Source organism: Mustela nivalis (genome assembly GCF_964662115.1).
Source record: "Mustela nivalis genome assembly, chromosome: 7".
Classification (NCBI taxonomy): Eukaryota; Metazoa; Chordata; class Mammalia; order Carnivora; family Mustelidae; genus Mustela; species Mustela nivalis.
In genome coordinates, this window is record NC_139026.1 from 77,600,873 (window position 1) to 77,627,984 (window position 27,112).

General features: G+C 35.1%; 1 protein-coding gene across 2 annotated transcripts in view; it reads right to left on the reverse strand.

The window, feature by feature from the left end:
- The window catches only part of CPNE8 (copine 8), a 217,568-nt gene that overhangs the window by 23,490 nt on the left and 166,966 nt on the right, over window positions 1–27,112 (reverse strand). Inside the window, exons 1-4 of one of the 2 annotated variants that reach the window (XM_082739028.1) lie at window positions 26,141–26,214; window positions 20,011–20,057; window positions 11,979–12,160; window positions 5,095–5,222 (exon numbers count right to left, since the gene is read on the reverse strand). In XM_082739028.1, coding sequence (XP_082595154.1) covers window positions 5,095–5,222; window positions 11,979–12,160; window positions 20,011–20,057; window positions 26,141–26,199 — 416 coding nt within the window. In that variant the 5' untranslated portion in view covers window positions 26,200–26,214. Of the gene's footprint in view, window positions 1–5,094; window positions 5,223–11,978; window positions 12,161–20,010; window positions 20,058–26,140; window positions 26,215–27,112 lie in introns of those variants that run through there. The other variant, XM_082739027.1, reaches the window with a different exon arrangement.

Below are 27,112 nucleotides of genomic sequence, written 5' to 3' on the forward strand. Positions count from 1 at the left end.
GCCTGGGATGGATTATGGACTCAAAAATAAAACTTAATTTTAGTTGGTTATCTGGGTCTAGCTATGTAGATACAAAAATCTAGTCAATAGGTAGCAACTGATAGAATCCTCTTAAAAAACTGAAATGTGATGGCCTTAAAATAAGTAACTGGTTAGGCACAAGAAACAAATGACTAGTAGTTAGGAAACAAAATATATTATTTAAGTCAAGTGAAGAAAATAGTAAACTTTTCACGACACCTTGAAAGATCATTGATATTTTCATTGGTATATTAGATTATTTTGAAGTAATAAGCTGGTAAAATATACCAATAAAAATATATTGCAAATATGTTTTGAATGACTTGAAGTTACTGAGGTAGAATTCCAGATGAAGAAAAACCTTTGAAAAAGTGATTTAAACAGGAATGTGAAAAATAGTAATTGCCGTATCCGAGAGGGCACTGAGGTTAGTCGGGGTTGAGTAAAGCCCACTTTATTACAACCACGTCTATATAAACACATGGTTTCCTTAACATGTTTCTTCCTACCATTATTAATTAATGAGATTTAAGCATAGTGTTATAGACATTAGCTCTCTTAATAAATTCATAGATGGAAAGGATTTCTCTGATTTTAAATTTGTTTTCAATGTATAACATAATGGTGATACCTAGCTTTTGATAGATATGATAGTCTTATGTGTCAACTTGGCTAAGCTATGGCAGCCAGTTGTTTAGTCAAACCCGAATTAAGGTACTCCTGGTGAAGGTATTTTGAAGATACAGTTAATATCTACAATTGGATAATTTTACATAAATGAGATTATCCTCAAAAATGTGGGTAGGCCTCATCCAATCAGTTGAAGGCCTTAATTAAAAACTGCCCCCCCCCAAAAGGAATTCTTTTTTTTTTTTTTTTAAGATTTTATTAATTTATTTGACAGGCAGAGACCACAAGTAGGCAGAGAGGCAGGCAGAGAGAGAAAGGGAAGCAGGCTCCCTGCTGAGAAGACAGCTTAATGCGGAGCTCGATCCCAGGACCCTGGGATCATGACCTGAGCCGAAGGCAGAGTCTTGAACCCACTGAGCCACCCAGATGCCCCAGAAAAGAAATTCTGACTCAATACTGGAAGGATATAACATCCTTCCTGCGTTTCCACCCTACCAGCTTGCCCTACAAATTTCTGATTTGCCAGTGTCTGCCACTTCATGAGCCAATTCTTTAAAATAAATTTATCTATATATCTATACTTATATATCTTATTCTGTTTCTCCTGAGGACCCTTATTGATACAGTAGTTATCAATCACAATGACATTTTCTATAGGTCATTAACATTGACTAAGCATTATCCTTAATAGCTCCTTTCGATCTCCTATTATAAACTTACTTATTTTATTTTATTTTTTTTAGAGAGAGAATGCATGCAAATGGCAGCAGATGGACAAAGGTATGAGAGAGAATCTTAAGCAGGCTCCATGCTATCATGGGGCTCAATCTCAACCCTGAGATCATGACCTGAGCTGAAATCAAGAGTTGGGACACTTCACTTAACTAATGGAGCCAAGAGCCCCATTAAAATGTAGTCATAATGCATGGCATACATAAATTCAATTAAATTAACATGTGGATTTACCAGTGAGTGTGAAGTACTGGGCTTCACGTTGGCTTAAAACATATGTATTATAAGTTATATTTTTATCATATTATTACAAATATTAAATATAATTTATAATCTAGTTTAAGTGTAAATTGTAACACTTACATATATAAATTTAGATACTTATATATTTAATTAAGTCATAATCCCTGTCCTTGGTGGGGAATAGATCTACATGCAACAATTGAGTCAGATCAAATTAGTGTTTTGATAGAGGTATTCATGTATGACAATTCAGAAACCAGATGTAATGACTCTATGACCAGAGTACAGCACATCCAGGAGAATGTGGAGGGAAATGATATTGGATGGGTGGTGGTAGTTGGATATTAAAAGTTCTTAAATACCAAGCTAAAGTGTTTGAACTGAAATTTGTGACAGGGCATCAATGGATATTGAGTAGGATTTTTACGTCTTCTGAAATGCTGTTCCCCAGACAACTCTATGAAAGAAAACCGGTCGGACAGGAAATTAGAGGCAGGGGGCTGGAAAACCTCAAAATAGCACATAAAACTTTCAAGTGTCCCAAACATGCTGCTTTGGGTCTTAACTCACAGTACTGTTATTTCAATATTATCTTAAAAGTCAATAGTCTTTTTTTAAAGATTTTATTTATCCATTTGACAGAGAGAGATCACAAGTAGGCAGAGAGGCAGGCAGAGAGAGAGAGAGGAGGAAGCAGGCTCCCTGCTGAGCAGAGAGCCCGATGCGGGACTCGATCCCAGGACCCTGAGATCATGACCTGAGCCGAAGGCAGTGGCTTAACCCACCGAGCCACCCAGGCGCCCAAAAGTCAATAGTCTTATCACATAGATCTTATCACATAGATTTCAGTTCTAAAATAAGCGTAATTATTATTCTATTTTAATAAAGATTTTTATTTATTTATTTATTTGAGAGAGAAACGGGTGAGAGAGCGAGAGAGAGAGCACACACACATGAGTGGGGAGAAGGGGCAGAAGGAGAGAGACAAACAGAACCCAGCTGAGCAAGAAGCCCGATGTGGGACTCAATCCCAGGACCCTGGGATCATGACCTGAGCCGAAGGCAAATACTTAACCGACTGAGCCACCCAGGTGGTGGCTTATTATTATTATTATTATTATTATTGTTAAAAAGAAGAAGAAGAAGCATTCTTTGAAACTTTTATAGAAAACTATTATAAATAACTAAACCTTTATCAACACAGAAAGCACACTTTTTAAGAAGAAAAAAATCAAGCAAATAAAAAAGCAAGGCAATACATTTGTTTTTGACTTTATAAAAATATTTTTTCAATGACCACTATCTTAACATATACGGAATTCATTTATTAGATATTTGTTAAGTACTTACCTCCTATATGATGTGCAGGGTGAAACACTGATAAAATGCATTTAAAAGTAACAAAATGGTCAAGGAGTTTTATTTAAACAGGGGTCATACATACTACACTTCTCATGATTTAGAAAAAAAAACAATAGCTTGTCTTTTAATAGATAAATATTTTGGATGGTAACTTTGGGTCAGAAAAAAATCACCGGTCTTAATAAAAACCTTAAAAAATAAAGTAAACATTATTCTCAAAGATAAAGTAAAAGAGAAAAGCACTTCTTATAAAGCTTCGTAATAAGAGTAGATACATAGAACTTCAGATCATATTGGAAGGAAAGATGATTCCCCAAAAGCTGTATCTTATGTGTTTCTTATTTTTTCTCATTAAAAAATAACAATGAAGAATTATTAGATTACAGATTATTGTCAGAGTCTGAAAGTATTAGCTGGCAACTACCCTTATATTTGAGAATTTTTTTTAAATGCTGGACAAGAGATGAAAAACGGTAATCGGACAATGTTGAGCCTATAGTTTTGGATGGTATATAGAAAAGCACCTAGAAATTTTACATCCTGAAGTTTAACTGTAGAGATATCCAGGGTAAAAGGTATAAAATTTACCAGTAAGCACTCATGAAAACATTTATAATAACCAGCATGAGTTTGCACAAAATAAGTCCTATCATTTTTCCTCTATCTTTTTATAAAAGACAGTGATCTGTATGGTAGTGTGTGAGAGAAAATGAGAGTCAACTATAATTTATTTTGTGATAATATTATTTTTTAATATTGCTTCATCTGACAACCCTCAAAAAACTAGGAAATAGAATACAAATAAGACTATTTATATAGGCTAATACAATTAGCTAGGATGTGGTTTTCAAATTATAGGTAATGACCCATTAGTGGATTTTGAAATCAATTTTGTGGGTTGAGACTTGTATTAAAAAAAAAAAAAGTAACAGAAAAGAATTGGACAGCATAGAAATGAAGAGGAAATAAAGATAAGCATAGTTTTACTTCATAAATAATCCTTTTTTTAAGTTGTGTGTGTCCAGGGATGAGACATGAAATTCATAACTTAAAACAGACTGTCGGTGAAAAGGTTTCAAAAACCTGAGACATAGGGTCATACTGAGAGAATGGTCATCACTGGATCACTGTCAACCTGAGATGGACTTCCATGGAAGAGTTCAACTGGGGTCAGCCCTGGGTACAGGGGTATTTTAGTATAATGTCTATGTTCCAGATAATGTAAAGTAGAACACATTTAAGCCACTCATGATGTCCAATATGGAGATGATATAGTACCAGAAACATTTAAACAGAGGACTGGGGTTTCTTACCTCCTTTAGGCACTGATCAACTTATCCAAACTGAAGTTATCCAAATCAACTTATCCAAAGTATACTTTCAAGCTCTGAATACATATTGGGAAAGATACAAAAGCTACACATTTTTCATTTTCTAAACACAAGGCAGTGTTTCAAAGGATCTGCAACTGGGTAAAGCTTTTTAGGGATTTTAAAAGTGGTGTCTAATTTATTAATTTATACACTGGTGAAAAAAAAGATAAGCAAATGTGTATAGATTATTACATTTAAAAGCTCTTTCCAGAACATGTAACTGGCATCATAAGCAATTATATTCTGATCTCAATACTATGTACTATATACAGGTAGAGCTCTGGGAATTTTTAAAATTAGCTATTATATTAATTTCAGTGAGGTTAAAATAATGTGCCCTATATATCACTAAAAGGCTTTAGTTGTCTTCGTAGGTCTCTTATTACTTCCATGCTACTATGGAATGTGATATTAGATTGAAAGATTCACACTGTTGAGATGATAATCGATCTTGTTATTGCTCTCATTGCTGCCTTTTCAAAGAATAAAACTCTTCTTGGTTGAACAAATACAGAGCGATATAACTCAGTGTGTATTTTTCACTTGAGATTTTGATGTCAAGTTCTTAGCAACGTGAGCTCAGTGGCGACTCTCTACTGTATCTTTTTCCTCACTTTCTTGGAGGTAAATGAGAAGAAAACACTTTTGATTTGTGGAGTTACAGTAACAATATTACTGTAATTTCACTGCAGTCTGGCACACTGGCATAAATCCCTTGTCTACTTCTACTTACCTTGCTACATGATTAATTACAGGAGCAAAGTTTGTTGGCCCATACAGTTGTACAGATTTCAGACTCCGATAATAAGCCTCCATGACCCCCTCAATGCCATCACAGTAGGGGTTTTGAGGGTTCCCATTCTGTAGAATTGACAGGCAAAAAAGGAGTAAAAATTAGCAGTGTCTGTAAAGATCAACTGAAAAAGAGAAAAGATAGGTTGACACTCAAAGATGTTTTGGAAGAATGGTCGTTTACATAAGAATAAAAAATAATAAATTACATGTTCAACAATAGATGACAATGTATTATAAAAATTGTGATATGATGAATCTAATATATAAGCATTAAAAATTGATACCCTCCGGAAGAAGAACCACAGAATATTCTAAATAATCTTGAGAAGCTGAATATCACAACATTCTATAATTAATGTGTTCATTATACACATGTCTATGCACATGTAGAGATGAATGTATAAAAACCCCGATAAGAAACAAATAAAATATTAACAGTGGTTAAATCAGGATGGCTCCATATAACTGGTGACTTTCATTTCATTTTTTAAACTGTTCAATATTTCCCAAGTTTTCTGTAGTGACATCTATTAAAATCAAGAAAAAAAATCACTATCCATTCAGTTCTAAATTATAGATGGAAAATACAAAATATCTGCCACATGCATATTTTCGGGTCACAACTGATAACCCCAAGGAGAGAAGGGGTCTGAGGGAATGTAATTTGGTGTGAAAATTATCAAGACAAGGTAAAAGGAAAAGAATCAAAGAAACATTCATGTTGTCCAAGGCAACTGGAGCTTGCCACTAAGTTCTCATTCTGGAGATGGCACATTGAAGGGCAACTTCATACTTGGAAACCTAGACTAGCTTTTTCATACCTCGAATGCTTTATTATTATTGGGTTCAATTCTCCTAGTCCAGATTTTGCAAATTACACAAATAAGATAGTAATTAGTTATCTATTACTTTGTAGCAAATTACCACTAAAGTCAGTGGATTGAAACAGTAATTATTTATTATCTCAAACATTTTTTGGTGTCAGCAGCAGCTTAGGAGGTGGTTCTCGAAGCATTTCTCATGAGTTTTCAGCCAGTACAACCTGGGCATCTCAGAGCTTGATCAGAGTTACAGGATCTGCTTCCAGGAAGGTTCACCTTATATGACTACTAGCAGAAGAAGGTCAACGTGGTCTCTCTAGAGGGCTGCCAGATTGTTCTTACAACCTGGCAGCTAACGTCCTCAGAATGAATAATCCAAGAAAAACAGCAAAAAAGGAAGCCCCAACAGCTTTTATAAGCTAGTCCCATAAGATGCATACCAAATACTCCTACTTTAAACTCTTTGCTAGAAAGTCATCACTAAGTATAGGCCATGCTCAAGGGAAAGGGAATTAGACTTGACCTCTGAAAGGGAGGAAGGATATAAAAAAAATGTGGATATATTTAAAATACAGTAATTTCAGCATGCATGTTTTTATCTGAACAAACATAAGTGACTGGTAATTTGTAAATAAAATTTGTTGAATTCTGTATACTAAGCTGTACATTAAAATATTTATATATATTAGGCATTTTCTATGACAACCCTAAAAAAAGTAGATAAAATATTGTCATTATTCCCACTTTACAAAAAAAAAAAAAAAAAAATTAAGGCACTGAGAGTTTAGTGTGCCCCCAAATTACATAATACAAATTAGAGGGCCAGTATTTGAACTCATAAAGTCTAAAACTTCAGAGCCTAATTTCTCTTTTTTAAAAAATATTTTATTTATTTATTTAAGAGAGAGAGAGCGAGCGAGCACAAAAGCACAACTGGGGGGAGGCAGAGGAAGAGAGAAAGGGAGAAGCAGACCTTGCACTGAGCAGGAAGCTCAATGTGGGTGGATCTTAGGCCCCTGGGATCATGACCTGAGCTGAAGGTAGATGCTTAAACGGCTGAGCCATCCAGGCACCCCCAAGAGCCTAATCTCTTAACCACTATTATGCCACCATGTTTTGAAATCCTAAGCATTTTGAAAGACAAGAAATCTCGGGAAACCAAGGCAAATGTTAACAACTACTTCAATTTTGCCATTTGTGTGAGAGGGATATACACCCACTTTTTCCTTTTAATTTTGTCTTTCATTCAATTTTTTAAAAATTAACTCATCATCATATAAATTTTTAAAAACATAAAAATAATAAAAATCTCTTATAATATATAATAAAAGATATTCTTATAGTTTTATATTATAAAATTGGTTACATTGATTGAAATTATGATTTAAAAGTTCAATATTTAGCACAAAGCAGTTAATGAATGCTTTAGATGTTAATCTGAGCTGACCTAACTTTCCTTTAAATAAAATTTTACAGTATTCCTTTCCCTTGATAAGCTATGAAGCTAGTTAAAATTAACACTTATTATTGATTTTGAGCAAGTAAAAATGTATTCTATATATGCCTTAGGGGAAGAATACAAACCAGGATGGTTCTGAGCTACTTTTTCATCATCATTTTACCATTTTTAAGTAAGGGTTTTATTTCTAGAAATTAATATATTTTCTCTATTCCAATGGAACTGAAATTACAATAAGGTTACCATTTTTCTCACCATATCATTTCTTAGTGGAAAGATAGTCATTGGATGCTCTATTCATCATTATGGAATATTTAAAGCACTGATTTCTGCATTAGTCCTCATTCCAAAATAAATTGCTCTACGAATTCCTCATATGCTTTGGATGATAAGAACATATGACATAGAATTACACATTCTTTTTAATTTATACTTTGCATTGTATCAGGATTATTTAAAATAATTTATAGCTATTAAAATGAGACTTTCCTCTTAATGACAAAGTTGTACTGAGTTATAAAAAGATTTTTTTCAGGTCTGTTTAAAAACTCATTTCACAAAATAATTACATATGTTAGTTACTAATTACTAACAAGCAATTAGTTTTTACTTGTTAAAACAAATTAACATAAGCTTATATATGGCTCTAGAACAAAAGCAAAGAACAGGATATTTCTGAGAATAAGCGCATTTGATTTTGTTGTTTATTAATGAAGCAGATGCCCTATTTTATATTTCCCTTTTAATTAACAACCGTTCCCATTTATAAAATAATGAATGTTAATTTGTAGAACACATAGAACAGAATGAGAATGAGCACTAATCCCACCACATAGACTTAAATGGGGAGGAATGTCCATCTCTCATCCATTTTCCCCTCCATTTGACTCCCTGAAGCCTTGTACTGAGGATTTAGATTCAGTTCCAAGACTGAAGACTATACAGTCTGTTGCTGTCTAGAACCCGGAACACTTTTCAGCAGGGCTAACAAGATGACAGAACACTGAGGAGAAGCTCTAAGGAGTGGTCACTTTTCTCTTTGAAATGTATCCCTTGCTACCTAGAGGTTGCTTAGGTGGGGAAAAGCTGCAAGAAGTCTCCCTTTTATTCCATAAGCAAACATCTGTTGAGCTTCTATTTCATGCATACAGTGTTAAGACACTTGGTTGTTCAATCAGTATCCAGATAGAAGAAAAGACATACATATCAATACTAAATTGCGTAGATTTCTATAAATGCCAAAGTAAGGGAAAAGTAGGCCAGCACTTCTAGAGCACTAGCAGGAGAAATCAATTGGCCAGGTGTAAGCATTTCTCTATTGATCATGGCAGGAGACTTTCTTTAAAGGGTCACTGGCCACATGCCCATTATGAATACCTCCTCTGAAGCTCTACACTATTATATTTCGTTGTAACAACTTACGGAGTCATCAGAATCATAATGGGATGAGAGCAATGACTCCCTTTTACAAGCTTCATGCTCATTTTTTATTTCCTGTTCTTTCCACTATGGAATATATGTACATGCTTATTCATATTTCATAGGAAAAGATAGGGTTTATCAGAGACCCTTTTTATTAACAGCAAAGAAAACATTAAAAATTACATTTTCCTGTTCAACTTTCAGCATATGCACTAGCTGTAAACTCACCAACTAGGGATTACTTAATATTTTAGAAGGCCTCCCTTGCTATCTGAAAGATTATTTGAACTTGGTGTGATAAATAAATATTTTTGAATCTGTATCACAAATTGTTACCATGAAAATATGTGGGTTTGTTAGGATGACAGACTACATTAATTGCCAGACATGGGACTGGTTTTCCTATTTGCCATTTCAGCACCTATAAATCAATATATATTGCAGTTAGCAGAATATATATTGAGGTTAGCAGAATATATATATTGAGGTTAGCAGAATACTGTAGCAAAAAATCAAATCAAATATTCTCTCACTGAAGACCTACTTAACTCCTCTGCCTCACTTACCCCAGAAAACAAAAGTGCTTTGAAAAAAATTAATCGGTCAGTGCAGTTAAAGTTCATTCATTAGCATCATCATTGTTGTCTTTAGCTTCAATTTAAGAGACGATTTTTCATACCCTTAAAGGGGTATGATCTCTACCCTGTAAGTATTTGAACTGGGTTCAAAGAATTGGTTAAGATGCAAATAATAGCAAAAAAATCCTTCCTTGGCAATAGATATTTGCATAGGTTTTTGTTATAAGAAATGAATTTGGAGGTAGGGAAAGCAGAAAAATAGAGGATTAGAGAGAGATAAAAGGAAAAAAATCACACACAAGGGTGAGAAGAAGTGTATGGAAGGAAAAATTAATAAACCTCATTTAGCTTAACATAATTATTCCTTTTCTTAAGCTTTAAAATAGCTCATGACCTTTTTCCTGAGGCACTTAAGACTTAGCATCACATGAGTGATTCTCATGGTTTTGTAAGTTTCTGGGAGATTTTAATTCTCTAAGACACAACAAAATCCCAATAGATACTCATTTTTATACAACATTGGGAAGGTAGCATGTGGGCTAATTCATGGAAGAAAGAATTACAGCCTCTAGCAACCTTTCTTGCAGTTGCATGCACAATGGAACCGAAAAGCTGGGAAAAGTATAGAAATAAAAATGTAAAAATACTACTCTGAAAAGATATTTAAGGAAGCTTAATCATATAAAAGTTCTGGATGTGTATGTGTGTGTATCACAATCCATATTATACCCTGGCATAAATAAAGCACTTATCTGAGAAGTGGGATTGATTATAGGCACTATTATAAAATGGGCTTTAGTAGCAGTTAAAGCGCATGTATTCTATAATGAGACTGATCTGGGTTCAAGTCCTGTCCCCTGGAATCTCCTGTCTTCTGGAATCCTGGTTCACTCCTGCTAAGCTGCTGACCTGAATTGCACAACACTTGGGCGGGCACTCTTCACTGTATTCAATATGAGCAGCATTGCTAGAGTAGTGCTATGTGATAGTCAAGACATACCTACCACGTAGAACCTTTATGAAGATTATGTAAGAAAGGGACTGAAAAGTACTTGGCTTCATACTCAGTAACTACTCAATAAATGGTAGTATATTGTTTATTTTTCTGTTTTGCTTGAGAACTTTAAAAAAATCTCTATGATTATGCATTGCTTTTGTAACAGAATAAAAACAACAAAGGCCTGCAAGAATAATGGGGATGGAAGAGGTTACTTCTGAAATGTATAGAGGGTAGGAAGGCACTTACAATAAGAAAAGCTAGAATTTTTCCAAAATGATAGCCAACCATTCCTATATTGATTTTCCCATTCTTTTATCAGAAAGTGCAGGGAGAGTAAGGCTGACCGGATCTGTAAACATTATCTGTCTGGAGTTTATTTTGAGGGTAGGATGTAGTACATTGCTTATCTAAAATGACACAATATGGACTAGATCTCTATAAAGGAAATATTAACTAGGTGACTATTTATTCCAGTCGTATCTACTCCATTATAGTGAAATCATAATTAGCTATAGCTATAGCCATAATTACTGTTTCACATTAAAAAATAATTCTAGCCATAACTATTCCTTTATATTTGAAAAGAAATGCCATTTTCTTAGATGGTAGATTAAGAGAGGTACACATTCTTTTTTTTTTTTTTTTTTTTTTTAAGATTTTATTTATTTATTTGACAGAGAAAGCAAGAGAGCACAAGCAGGCAGGGCAGTAAAGGGAGAGGGAGAAGCAGGCTCCAGACCAAGCAGGGAGCCCGAGGAGGGGCTCGATCCCAGGACCCTGGGATCATGACCCAAGCCAAAGGCAGATGCTTAATAACTAAGCCACCCAGGCGCCCTCAGGCACACATTCTTTGAGATAGTCTCCCACGGAGAGGTGATGGTTTCTTGGAAACTGGGCTGGCCTTAGTGACTTGCTTGACCAAGAGATATTAGCAAAAACAGCTTTCTGAGATTTCTAATGCTATAGTATAAAGAGCCCTACAGTTTCTGCCTCAGCCTACTAGAGTACTAGGATACTCACTCTGGGGAAGCTGGCTGCCATGTATGAAATCTGACTACCAACTCATGGCCATACTGTGATGAGGTCCATGATAACCACATGGTTGGACAGGTTATAGGTAGAAAAAGGGAGAGATGTCCAGGCAACCCAGCTACTTCAGTCATCCTACCTTAAGCATCAGGTAAAAGCAAAGAAGTCATCTTAAGGGACATGTTAACCTCCGAGACGTGACATGGAGAAGTACTGAGTCATCTAACCCACAGCAGAATAAAGCCCAGATATATGCTTCTAGTTGAATAATTCCAGCCACCTCTAGCCAATCAAGTCATCTTAGGTAAGGTCCTAGACATCTTGAAGAAATATACCATCTCCCATTGTATTCTGCTTAAATTCTTAAATTCCCAACCCCCAAATCATGAACATAATGGCTACATGATTGACTCTAGTGTTGAACTGTAGTCACTACAGTAGTGAACCAATATTAAAAGATCCAACAAATTATTTTTTTTTTCAGGAGATCAAATCCTTGATATGTGTGCTTACCAAAGCAAATTCATGAGATATCCTTCCATCTGGAGGCAGTTTTGCACCAAAGCCTAGAGCTGGGAACATTTTATCACTGTCGTAATCTTGAACGATTTCTCCCACTGCTTTCAGTGCCATTCCATAGGCGTTCAGCTGGTAAGGATTCATGTAGTGGAGAGAAGTGGGCTGGGCAGGGTTGCCTGATGACAGAAAAAATATTTCAGACATGACTGATCAGGCTAAAGATGTCGTTTTTTGGACAACATTTTTCTTGATGCCTATTTCGGAATGAAATACCTAAAATTATATTTTCTGCCTACATCCATACTGTGTCAAATAATTTCTTTTTGGATGGAGATTAACACAGAAATACTTACTACATTATACGTGACATGCAGAAGGCTTTCCAAAGATATGCCAAAGCATATGCAGATTTTTTCAAAAATTATTCCTCATTGTCAGTGCCACAGGCTATTCCAGAATCTCACTTACAGAAGAAGTATTAAAGTACTTTTGTTAAATTGATTTTAGAGTCATCATTGTTTCAAAAAAATCATGCGCTTTTAGCTTGAACCCTTATGCTTATAATTAGAGGACTATGAAGTGTTCCTGAAGTTCTATTACAAAAATAAATTGAGTATTTATGAAATATCTCAATTTAATCACTTAAAAAGGAAAGCATAGTGATTTTCAAATTCAAGCTAATTAAATATCTATACCTGAAAAATGATTCAGCGTATCTAACTAGACATTAAAGGAGGAGCCCAGTCCAGTCTTGCCATTTCCAAGGCAACACCTACCAAATGTCTGCAATAAATCCTACCACAGTGTTTACCAGAAGCACAAAATGAGATTATGTGTGTGGAAGTGATTAAAAACAATAAAGCACCATAGAAATGTAAGGTTTAACTGCAACTGTTATTACTGTCTGGGTCAGCCACAAGGTTCTGAAATTTCAATATACTTATACTCTAAAGGATGTTGCATTTGAATAGAGATGAATACGAGAGAGAAAGTAATGTTAAGTGCTAGCACTCAAACACATGGAGATTCACATTGAGTTGCCCTAATTACCAGCACAAAGGCTGCTTGAAAGTCCATTTAGTTTCTTAAGTGAAAATGGAAAGTTAAATGGAACTTGTAATAGCATATAAAGCTCAATTCTACATTAAAACATTGCCTGAAGGAAGAAAGCCTCAGGGCACACAGTTCTTTTCTGATAAGAAAAAAATCATAACAATAAGCATTTGAGATCCAGAGAGAAACAAAATTAAGGAGCGATCTCCCCTTGGTGTATAATACATACAATTATACTCAGAACATTTCTGGTCTAAAAATAATGCACTGCATAAACGCATTTCTATTTCCAAAGGGTTACCAGCATTCAAGGGTTAGTTCCACATGACAAAATTTCTGAAAAAGTATCTTCTGACCAAATGGCCTTAACATTCATTCCCCTCAATTTGACTGAACGTTGGAAAGGGTTTTTTCATAACTAGAGGTTCCTGACCTTCCTTCCTTAGAACCTTTGCTTTAGAAAACTTGCAACTGTAAATTCTCCCTCAGCCATCTTTGAGATGTAAATCTAAAACCCAGAGGGCGCTCTTTCTCGGGACGGGAGAGCCATTCTGTTGAAATGTACTTAGGGAGAAAGTGCTAAAGTGGGAGCCCAACTTAAATAAGTGCTAATAAGCAAACGGACCAATGTCCCCTCTAATGTCCCTTAGCATTCTTCCATTAGATCATGGCAGTACATAAAATCCCTCTCACCTTTTGTTTTTGGAGGCATTGGGTTCAATTTTCCCCTTATATGGCAACAGCCTTGACCTCTGGAAACAGTCCTGAATAAATTCTTCTTTGCCTGTTTAAATTATCTGGTGCAATTTTGCAATGACACTTTCTTCTGAAGTTAGAATTTTTGCACTTGATCAAAAGGCCCACTAGAGCCATGGGAGAGCAACATCATTACTTGACTAAGTCATTGTTTAACGTAACTCTCAAATATAAGAATTTTACCCAATGACTGCAATATGGCAACTAAGTCTATTTTACAAAGAAAAATGTAAGTTAAAATTAAATACAAATATCATTCATACCACAGCATGTCTAAACATTTTTGCATATCATGCATAGGACGGCTGGATTCCACCCATGCAAAGATGTTGCCTGTCTCTTTCCAGCATCTTCAACAGACCATCTCTGCACTGTATCACTCATGGTATCTTTCTTCCTATCTCTATCTCTCAAGTTGCCACCCAGTTCCTGAAGGGAATTTACTCCCCTCCAGCTTGTGTTGTACTTGCTCCAGAAAGCCTTCCTTGCTTACTCCAACCCTTATTGTCTTTACTCTCTTACTTTTAGGATGCTTATGCTCTGTACCACAAAATATGGCAATTAAAAATCTGCCACATTGACTGTCCATTCCTTGAGTCTGGTACCATGTTTGTGCCACCTCTGTATCTGCAACAATGCTTATGAAGAATGAACTTGCAGTAAGTTGATAACATTGGGACCCAACTAATATCCATGATAACTGTAATAACATGGGATCTAACACATGTATTAAACACTTCACATCTTTCTTAACCTTTCAACAAACCTATGATATAGCTACTTTATTATACCTAATTTTCAGATTAAATAATTTACCCCTAATCACACTGTAAAAGTTGATAAAACCAGAATGTAAGTCTAGGCGATCTGATTGCATAGCCCTTATTCATAACTAGAACCCTATACTTAAGGATTTTGTAATATTTTAAACATTGGATATCATCAAACTTATCTCTGCTTTTGTTTTAGAGGTACATTATGCATTTAAAAAAACACGTGACTACACTCTTTTTAAAAAGTTGATTTAGATGTAATGAGACATAACTTAGAATTTAACCATTTAAAATGTACAATTTGGTGATTTTTAATAAATTCACAGATAAGTACAACCATCACTCCAATTTTAGAACATTTTTATCACCTCAAAAAGAAACTGTATACCTATTCACAATCCCTCATCACTCCATCCAGCCCAACCCCAAAAGATGATTAATCTTTCCATCTCTATTAATTTGCTTATTCAGGACATTACATATAACTAGATTCACACAAGACGTATTTTGTGACTAGCTTCTTTCACTTAGCATAATGATTTCAAGGATCAATAATGTCATAGCATGTATTGGTACTTCATATTTCATTTGCGTTTATTGCTGAACAGTATTCTCCTGTATGAATGTACTACATTTTATTTTTTTTTTAAGATTTTATTTATGTATTTATTTGACAGAGACATCACAAGTAGACAGAGAGGCAGGCAGAGAGAGAGAGAGGGAAGCAGGCTCCCTGCTGAGTAGAGAGCCCAATGCAGGACTCCATCCCAGGACCCTGAGATCATGACCTGAGCCGAAGGCAGCGGCTTAACCCACTGAGCCACCCAGGCGCCCTGTACTACATTTTAAAATCCATTTATTAGTTGAGGAATATTTGGATTGTTTCCATAATTATGGCTATTATGTTGCTATCATCTTTTGTGTACAGGTTTTCATATAGACATACGTTTTAATCTTTCTTGGGTATACATATTTAGGGGTGGAATTGGTGGGTCATATAGTTACTCTATGTATAGCAACTTGAGGAACCTCTAGTGTGTTCTCTCAGGTGGCTGTATCACTTTACATTCTCACACACAGTGCATGAGGCTTCCAATTTCTCCATATCCTCACCAACACCTGTTATCTTTGGATGATAGTCATTCTCCTGGGTGTGACATAGTATCTCATTATGGTCTTGATTTGCATTTCCTGATGCCTAAGTTTACTAAGTTATCTTTTCATGTGCTTACTGATCAATCATTTATACATCTTCTGTGGGGCTATGTCTATTCAGATCCTTTGCCCATTTTAAAATTGGATTGTCTTTTTATTGAATTACGGGTTCTTTATACATTCTAGGATACAAGTCCCCCATGAGATATATGAATTGCTACTATTTTTCCTCACATTCTGGGGTTTGTCATTTCACTTAGTTAATAGTGTTCTATGAAGCATAAAAAGGTCTTGATTTCGACAGAGTTCAATTTATTTATTTTCTTTTGTTGCTTACGTCTTTGTATCATACTTAAGAATCAAGTGTCAAATCCAAGGTCATGAAGGTGTATCCCTATGCTTTCATCTAACAGTTTGTAACATTAACCCTTATATTTAGGTCTTTGATCTACTTTGTGTTAATTTTGTTGTTGATATGAGAAAAATGTCCAACTTCAGTCATTTGTGCGTAGCTATTTTATTGTCCTAGTTTTGTTACGTTGAAAAGATTATTCTTACTCCATTGAATTGTCTTGGTACTCTTCTGAAATCAGTTAACCTTAGACTCGGGTTTATTTCTGGAATCTCCATTCTATTTCATGGAGTTATATAACTATTTTTACACCAGCACCATGTTTTCTTTGCTACTGTTGTTTTATGTAATTAACTTTCAAAAATGGGAAGTACGAATAGCCCCACTTTGTTCTCTCTTTTCAAGTCTGATTTGGCTCTGAGGCCACATGAATTTCTGGGGCATCCATTTATGCAAAACAGGTCTTTCAGGTTGTTTATTTGTTTTGTTTTATCAGGCTGTTTTATTTTATCTTATTATTTTTTATTAACATATAATGTATTATTTGTTTTAGGGGTACAGATCTGTGAATCATCAATCTTACACACTTCACAGCACTCACCATAGCACATACCCTCCCCAATGTCCATCATTCAGCCACCCCATCCCTCCCATTCCCTCCACACCAGCAACCCCTTTCAGGTTTTGAATGAGATTGCATTGACTCTGCTGACTGCTTTGAGAAATGTTGCCCTCTTAACAATTGAATTTTCCAATCCATGAAAATGGCATATTTTTCCACTTACTTAGATCTTTAATTTCTTTCAATCTTTTTCAGAATACAATTTTTAGAGTATAAAGTTTACACTACTTTGTTAAATTTATTCCTAAGTATTATGTTCTTTTTGATACTTCTGTGAATGAAATTTTCTTTTTCAGTCTCAGATTGTTAACTGGAAGTGTATAGAAAATGACCCGACTTTTATATACTGATATTTTATCCTTCAATCTTGCTAAGTGTATTTGTTAGTTTTAATAGATTTTTAGGGAATTCTTTGGGATTTTTTATATATAAGACTATGTCATCTGCAAATAGAAATAATTTAACTTCCTTATTTCCAATCTGGATATTTTAAATTTCTTTTTCTTTACTAATTGCTAGGGCCACAACTTCCAGTACAATGTTGAATAGAAGTGGAAAAGGAGACATTCTTGCCCTATTTCTCATTTTAGGATGGATGCATTAAGCTATGTTAGGTATGGGTTTTTTATATTTTTCCCTTCATAAGGCTAAAAAGTAAACTTCTATTCCTAGTTTGTTAAATGTTTTTATCCTGAAAGTGTGCTGGATTTTCCCAAATGCTTTTCTCCACACCAACTGACAAGACCATGTGATTTTTACATTTTCTTCTATTGACATGGTAAGTTCTTTGATTTTTTAATATTCACCCAACCCTGCATTCCTGAGATAAATTTTACTTCCTCAGAGTGTGTAAATTTCTTTATATGTTGCTGGATTCAGATTGGTAGTGTTTTGTTAAGGACTCTTATATTCACATCCATAAAAGAAACTGATCTTCAGTTATTCTTTTCCTTGTTATAGTTTTGGTATCAAGGTAATACTAACCTCATATACTGAGTTGGGAAGTATTCTCTCCTCTACTATTTCTTGGAAGAATTTGTGAAGATCAATTCTTTTTAAATATTTGAAGAATTCACTAGTGGAGCTTTATCTGGACCTGGACCCAAGTAAATTTTGTGGGTAGTTTTTTTATTATGAATTCAATCTCTTATTATAGGCTTTTCAGATTGTCTGTGTCTTCTAAGTCAGTTTCAGAAGTCTGTGTCTTATTATTCCATAGATTCCTGCTCTTCTAGTCATTGTGCTAATATTCATAAGTGAACAAAAGCTAGTATTTTAAACTTTAGGTTTTTAGACTTTAGGTTTTATTTCTATGTTTCGTATTTTACTGAATAAAATACACGAATAAAAATAATTAACTTGTTCAGGAAAGGACAGATGCTGGCGAGGATGCGGAGAAAGGGGAACTCCCCTACACTGTTGGTGGGAATGCAAGCTGCTGCAACCACTCTGGAAAACAGCATGGAGGTTCCTCAAAATGTTGAAAATAGTACTGCCCTATGACCCAGCAATTGCACTACTGGGTATTTGCCTTAAAGATACAAACATAGTGATCCGAAGGGGCACGTCCACCCGAATGTTTATAGCAGCAATGTCTACAATAGCCAAACTATGGAAAGAACCTGAATGTCCATCAACAGATGAATGGATAAAGAAGAGGTGGTATATATACACAATGGAATACTATGCAGCCATCAAAAGAAATGAAATCTTGCCATTTGTGACGATGTGGATGGAACTAGAGGGTATCATGCTTAGCGAAATAAGTCAAGCGGAGAAAGACAACTATCATATGATCTCCCTGATATAAGGAAGTGGAGATGCAACATGGGGGGGTTAAGGGGGTAGGAGAAGAATAATGAAACAAGATGGGATTGGGAGGGAGACAAACCATAAGTGACTCTTAATCTCACAAAACAAACTGAGGGTTGCTGGGGAGAGGGGGATTGGGAGAAGGGGTGGGGTTATGGACATTGGGGAGGGTATGTGCTTTGGTGAGTGCTGTGAAGTGTGTAAACCTGGCGATTCAAGACCTGTACCCCTGGGGATAAAAATACATTATATGTTTATTAAAATTAAAAAAAAATAAATTAAAAAAATAATTAACTTGAAATCAGAGTGTTGGAGAATATACTTAACATGTAACCAAAGGTAAGTTAAATTACATTTTAATTTCACCTCTGTTCTTAACTCTAGTATTAACAAGCCAAGATGTAGTTAGTAAAATGATTTTCTGGATCCAAGTTTCCTCATCTGTATAACAGGACAGTTAGAATAAGTGATCTTTAAGATTCTTCCTTAGCTAAAAATGCTATTATTTTCTGAAATGTGACTCAAAGTGCAAGAAATGTGAGGTGAAGAGAAAAATAATGTAAGAGCCATAAGCACAATAAGTAATTTGGGGGGAAAACAACTAGATAAATATAACTGATGGCAAGTTCTGATAAAAATTAAATAATGAGATTCATGTTTTTATGGTATATAGTAATTCAAATTTGTATCATACAAAGTTACTTCAAAATAAAATTTTAAAAGTTCACTATCTTTTCTTTCTTGAAATGTTTGATAAACAAATTATGACTATCTATACAAAAGGTATTATATGATAATTCCCAGAATTAAATATAAATGTGTTAAAATGAGTAATTCTTAAAAATAGTCTAGTAAAAATGAAGTGAGCTGCATGAAGTATATGTATCTTAATTACACTTTTGTATATTAATACACACAAAAGTACTATAAAATAAAGATAATGCAACACACTTCAGCATTACAGTTATGTATGAAGATGAAGGGAGGGTCAAAGAAGTGGGGCCAAAGTACACAGTGGGCTTAGCTAGATCTCAATTTTCTTTTAAAAATTTCTGGGGCGCCTGGGTGGCTCAGTGGGTTAAGCTGCTGCCTTCGGCTCAGGTTATGATCTCAGGGTCCTGGGATTGAGTCCCGCACCGGGCTCTCTGCTCAACAGGGAGCCTGCTTCCTTCTCTCTCTCTCTCTGCCTGCCTCTCTGCCTACTTGTGATCTGTCTCTGTCAAATAAATAAATAAAATCTTTAAAAAAAAATTTCTGAAACAAAAATTATAATAACTCAATATTTATTAAATTTGAATGGGACTATTAGCCATTTTCCCCCATTTCTTCTAGTTATTTGTATACCTATTTCGTAATAGTGAAAAGAAAGGAAAAATGACCTAAATTTTATATGACACACATCAGAAATATATAAATATAGGAATAAAATATCTAACCTCATGAAAATAAATATATTTCAATTAATTACTGGTATTTTGTACTAGTGATAGTTATATTACTCACCATTTGATGCTGTAAAATCAATAGCCACTGTGAAATTGATTTGCGTTCTAGAACATAAGTAAATAAGAATCATTAGCAATCAATCTCATAGAAAAGAGTTTGGTTTCCATTTGTGTTACCAAATTTTTTAACATCATTAAATTTCCTAAATGTTATTATTAACAGGGATATTCAGTACACACTGGATAGATCAGGATAGGCAGTTTTAGAAGGTAAAAACTGGGTAGGATATCTTTACAATCATACAACTGTAAAATAAGAAAGTGTCAGGAATAAAAAGTGCTCCTATTTGGGAACACAATAACTAAGTGAGGGACTCATAATAAAGAAGTCAAACAGCAAATAATGATTTGCCAGTCTCCAATGTCAGCATTTACTATCAATTTGCTTTTAACCATTCTGCAGTCATTGTTGAATCATTATACCCTTAGAAGTGAGGCACAGCTAAAATCATTTCTAATAATTTCACTTCTTAAACTAATTCTTTTCACAACACTGAACATACAGGATTTTCTTCTGCTTTCTTCAGAAATGAGGTATTTCAGATACTGATCCATCCCTAGTACTCACAGCATTCCTGTGTGTGTGACTTTATAGACATAGATAATTATTTATATAGATGATGTTGACTATATGTAATATAAATTTTCAGCACATGGTAGGTTCCCAAAATTATTTTACTGGGTTAGTTCTTTCATCTTCTTGTTTATTTTAGGATAGAAACTGAAGAGGTGGCATTTGCACAAAAAAAGTAAACTCATTTGGATACATCTCCAACTCCTATATGTAATTCCACTTCTTTATTACCAAAAAAGGCAAAAACAAAAAACAAACAAACAAAAAAAACAAAACAAAAATAAGCAACAATGATATGATTACTGGGATAACCTGCAATCACATCTAATTCAAAAAATAATTTAAAAAGTCATTTGAAAACACGAGTACTATAGATCACCTTATCTTTAGAAAAAAATTACTTTTGGCACATTGCACAACTTAACACTTCATAGTTTGGAACTGCTGTTTACATGGTGTTGATGACGATGAAACAATGATGGGTACTACAGCAATTACCCTTGTAATTCTCTTAGTATAATTTATAGTATATTTCCTTCTTTCTCTAGAAATTCAGTTTTAAAATTCCTAAATACTACTCAGATATTGAAACAAATTCTCACACCTTTTTTTTCCCCCTAAGGAATGTACAACCTTTTGTGCTTTATGTTTCATAAAATCTAATATAGATTCTCTTTAGAGCTATAAGGTAATTTTTTCCTCACAATAGAAATTAGGTTTATAGGCTAAGAATAGAGGCTAATTTGGAGCATACCACTACCCAGTATGAACCAAAGGAGTTAAAAACTCTTAGAAAAATAATATAATGAGACATTTGGGAGAACATTTTGAGATAATCAGTCCCTTTGAGGAACTGAAAAGAACAGTCACCATCAGCACATTGCTTCGTCATCCTACTGCAAGGGAAAGAAGCCACTGTAACAGAGGGTGGTAAGGGGTATCAGAAAGGGTACAGCTTTTGAGTCTGAAAAAACAGGGGTAGAATTACAGCAACTCAGTTGCTGACATTAGCCAAGTTTCCAAAATTCTCAGAGGTCAGGTGCCTGGCACATGACAATAACAAGAACTACAGAAAAACTAAATGAAATATTATACTCTATATATTTATATATGTGTATATATGTAACACATTATATAAATTATATATTATAAGCATATAAAGTATGCTTTTACATAGCTTTTATCAACTACCTTCATAATAATTTTTAAAGATACTATTATTCTCCTTCTATAGACACTGAAATCTATGCTCACAAAACTTAATTAAGTTTTGACATGAGTAATAAATGCCAGTATTGAAATTTGAATTCACATCTAACCTCCAAGGCCATATTCATAAACTCCATACTACTCTAGTTCTATAATTAAATATCTGTAAGCTGCTTGACTATAATAACATAATAAAAGATAGTAATTATTATGTCACAAACATAAAAATGATACTATACGAATATCCTTAATGATAAGAATGCCAGGGCACATTCTTGTGCTTGGGCAAATTAGGCCTTGTATCAAGTATGTTGTTAAATATATAAATCACAAAATTTTCAGTACAAATGCTTTTTTATATTAATTTTTCCAAATGACACCTCTTTAGAAATGAAAACTAAGGGCTTCAAAAACCTATGTTTTAGCACATTATAAGGTCAATTTAGGAGCTGATTCTTCGGTTCAATCTCCCTTAGGCTGTAGGGATAGATGCCTTGTCTTGATTCAACTGTCTCTTGCAACGGGGTCTGCACAATCCTTTGCCAATATTGGAACCTCACTGTATTTACTGGGTGAATCAATGCATTCATTTTATGATTGCTTCTAATATGTTCTCCAGGATAGCCTAAGATGTGCAGCATAACCACCAACTTCTTAGAAGTATTAGTTGCAGATACAAAATTTCAATAATCAGAGATACAATGGTCCTTTCAAAGCCAAAGTTCTGCCTAGCAAAATTATAAGGGAAAGTTATGGCTACCAACTAAAGAACTGTTCTGTACATAAAAATTAAAAAAAAGAGATACTTATTATTAAACTACCTCACTGATACCTCTAGGTAACAAAATGTCTAGCTAGCTAAATCCTAATGTACAAAACCAAGCAGATTAGGTACCAAAAACTCATGAAGAATTAAAAAGAAGAGAACATTTTAAAACAGGAAAAAAAGAAAAAAGGAAAAATCAAAGAGAGGGGTTCTTATCATACCATTTGTGTTTTTCCATTTAAAACAATTACATTCAACATGTATTGAGCATCTTTTTTAAAAATCTTTTTTTGTCTTAAAGATTTTATTTATTTATTTGAGAGAGAGAGGGAGTGAGAGAGAGCATGAGAGGGGAGAAGGTCAGAGGCAGAAGCAGACTCTCCATAGAGTTGGGAGCCCAATGCCGGACTCAATCCTGGGACTCCGGGATCATGACCTGAGGTGAAGGCAGCAGCTTAACCAACTGAGGTGCCTCTACTGAGCATTTTCTGATTGCCTAGCACTGCGGTAAGAAGATAGGAGCAAACCAAAAATTATTCCTGAACCTCTAGAACTTACAATTTCAGCTTTCTACTATTAAAAGCAATGACAAAAATACCACAGAGGTTTATCATTGAATTCATCATCAATAGTGTGACCTAAAACTCAACTGTGCATTTACTGTGGCTAACAGCTTACTCATTCCCATGATCCCCAAGTTTTCATTCATATTATAATGTGTATTTGCTTTATCAAGTGTCACGTTCTATGTTATTCTGAAAATATTAACAAATAAGTCTTTTTGTTGTTGTTGTTCTGTTTTGTTTTTGTTTTTTTATGAGAGACAGAGAGAGAGAGAGAGACAGTGCACACGCAAGAAGGGGCAGGAGTGGAGTAGGGCAGAGAGAGAATCTGAAGCAGGATCCATACCCAGTGCAGAACCCTACATGGGGCTTATCTCCCAACCCTGAGATCATGACCTGAGCTGAAATCAAGAGTCACTGCTTAACTGACTGAGACACCCAGAGGCCCCACTAACAAAAGTTTTAAAGAAAGTTGCTAGCAATACTATAACTTTAGGCTATGACAGAGTTCTTGTAGATGTGGACAAATGATATGTGTCATAAAAGTAAACAAAACAAAACATTTTCAACGGTAATCCTATTACCCTTTTCATTCTTTAATATTGCACAAAGCCTAATGTTAGAGGGGAAAAAAAATCAATCATGTGTCAAAGTAAAAGATCTGAATTCACACAAGATCACTGCTGGCAGAATATTCATACAATGATCACATATTAAATCCTTGAAACATTCTGCTTAGGAAGTGTTACTTTGTCATTTTGCATTTTAGAAAGCAGACGAGGAGGAGCAGAATTTCAAAAAAAAAATCTAGATAGGAGTATTATATTCTAGTGTATAAAAAAGGCACGCCTGCCAAATTTCACAAGTTAGTAGTAACATCTCATGAGAATTCCTGATGCATTATGTCCTAGCATTGCTAAAATTATACTTGGAAAATGTCTTCTTTTACTCTGCCATCTTTCCAAAAGCTATAAATGACAAATCAGATGTCAAGATGGAGGATTTAACTAGCAGAGAAGATCCGTAAAAAACAAGTTTGTATGTCAAAGAATACTATACGCATGCTGCCTAGCCACATGTGCGTGCGCAGTAATCCCATCTTAGACAACTTTGCTCTGGCTGTCACCACGAATTAATTATTGAGAACTAACAACTGTGATGGGGTGTGCAGAAGGACTGTTTGACTTTCTTCCCAATTTCAAATTCTGTTCAGCTGCATAAACTGAACATTATCAGTACGACAGACCAACTGTCACCATCCTTCTTTAAATTAATCTCGACAAACTCAGACTCAGATCCACTAGCTGTTGGAATTTCGAGCCTTTAGTTGAAATTGTGATGCCCGCTTAGCTCCAAGATTCCTCTTATTCTTGCCACACTGGCACCAAGACTACACTTCTTACTGGATATACTGACATGCGCTCTTGTTCTCACTTTGGTTCTGGAATTTATCCTGAATCCCTGGTTTACTTGCTTCAGGTGCCATTATCCAGCCCGGTCCTTCCTACCCCCAGCTTTCCATGGGCTAACTCTTAAACCCTTTCCTTGCTTACCTTTTCTCTTTTTTCTTAAAGGTAGTTCAAACACAATTGCCTGATTCCAAATTTTGCTGCATCTTCAAAATTCCTGCTTCCCAGGCTCATAAACTACACACAGGATTAACTGTGAGCAGTGAGATCTAGAATAATAGAAAGCTTTCAGCTACACAAATGCAAATCCAAATATAAACACTTTCACCTACTTGCAACGTGATCTTGGAAGAGCTACTGAACCTCCCTGCAGCTCCTTTATAGTAAGTTTAAGATAATAAAACCTTGCTTGGATTGTTGTTTTAAGGACAAGCACCTGTCCTTCAACAGGCACTCAATAAGCAGTTGTTATGCTTGTTATCACCATTACTGATGCTAGACTTTTGGGATCTAAGCTAGCATACTTCTTTGAAAACTGCAGTGCACGGTGCTGATCAAATTTCTAGACCTACCAGACTTTCAGGTTATTTCTGAGAACCTGACCCTCCCATGTCAGATTTCCTTCCCTTCACACCACCTGCTGAGGTCTCAACCTGCCCAACCCAAAACTGCAGCACAAATGATCTAACTTTGTTGGGAGGTGTTATCCAGGTACTTCCTCAAACAAAATCCCTTGGCATGAAGTCATTGTACACTTTGACCCCTACCTTGTTTTTTTTTCCATCCTTCCAAAAACAGTCTGGATTTCTGATGGGTCAGTGAAATGTCAAAAGTCAGAATAAAAAGCAGTAAGACCAACGATGTGGTTCTTAACTATTTACACTAACATTCTTGGTCCTTACTAAATCTAGTTTTCATCAATTACAAAACCTTCATGCTTTCTCTGGACTTTGAAGATTGATTTCAGTATTTTTTTTTAAACACAATAAGAGTGTTCCAAATTACAACTTCACAAGGCCTTGTAGTTCGAGAGCTTCTTATCAAGAAAGGTATGCAAGGTGACCAACCTTTTTTCAAACCACTGATTTAGAAAATATCTTATAAGTGACATATCAAAATAAACAAATAAAACATCATCTCAAACAAAAAAAAATATGCAAGCACTACCCAACAGTCTCCTTTAAAATGAGGTAGAGGCTAGGGGCACGTGCGTGGCTCAGTGGGTTAAGCTTCTGCCTTCAGCTCAGGTCATGATCCCAGGGTCCTGGGATCAAGCCCCACATCTGGCTCTCTGCCCAGCAGGGAGCCAGCTTCCTCCTCTCTCTGCCTACTTGTGATCTCTCTCTCTGTCAAATAAATAAAAATTAAGAAATTTTTAAAAAAATAAATAAAATGAGGTAGAGGCTGAAGAGGCAATAATCCCTAGTAGAAAGATTCTGAACTTTTGAATTACATACTGGAGTTGGAAACCCACCCTAGCTACTTAGCTAGTTGTGAGCCCTCTGCAAAACTTCCAAGCCTCTAAGCCCTAGTTTTCTCAAATAATGCATAGGTAACTGTTACACTGAAGAAGCCCTCTAATTAATAAAAATAAAACCCCCAAGTACCTGCTCGTAACAAATATTCTGCATGCTGGAGGACAGATCTTTTTAGCAATCCATGTCATCCCCTCCTGGTTCAAATTAATCCTTTCCTCTGTTGGGTCAGAGAGACAGTTCTCTCTCAGCATGAACATGTATTTCTCTTCCCTTAATTCTCCCCATAGTATTGGTCAGTGGAATGTCCAGGATGGGGTAATAAACTCCCAACCAGCGTAGGCAGGAGGAAGTGTGTTGTCTCTAGATGACCTAAAACCAATAAAGCACTCTTCTAATACTCAGTCTACATTTTATTATAACCATAAGCCAGCAACTCTAAGCAATGTTAAGTGATAAAACCCTCCTGTTCCACCACAACCTGCCCACCGGAGAGAAACTACTATAGAGAGAATGTGGCTGCAAATGCACACTCCAATCCGAAAACATAACCAAGAAACTGCCTGATACAAAACAGACTGTCAATATTTGCACTAAATTAGTGCTAGTTCTGATGATGCAGTCTACATGCAGTTTTCCTGGACTCTGAAATAAATGGCTCTGAAAAAAAGTCATCTGAAAAATAACATCAGCTGTAAGACCACACTTAAAAAGATGGATCTGGACATGTCTAGCCTTTTCAAGCCTGCATTTAGACATGCATAGAAACTTGTATCATGCATTAACCAAAACAAAGTTTATAAGTCTTAATATTGGTAAAAGTTTCCTTTCTAAATCAGTTTAGATGAGTGCAGTTTATATATGATAATACTCTGCGTGAATGTATTTATAGAAGGCAGAATGGCTTTGTTTTTATTAGATTTAGCCCCATTGAGCGCTGCGGGGTTTAGCTCTCCACTGATTTGATGAATGCAAAACACTTGGGTGCCACAACAAGAAACCATATAAAAAATCCTAGACATGTATATTCTGTTTTCGAATAAGAAATTGGATTAGGAAAAAAAAAATACCTTACAGTGTTGTGTGTTCTGGCAAAATGTGCTC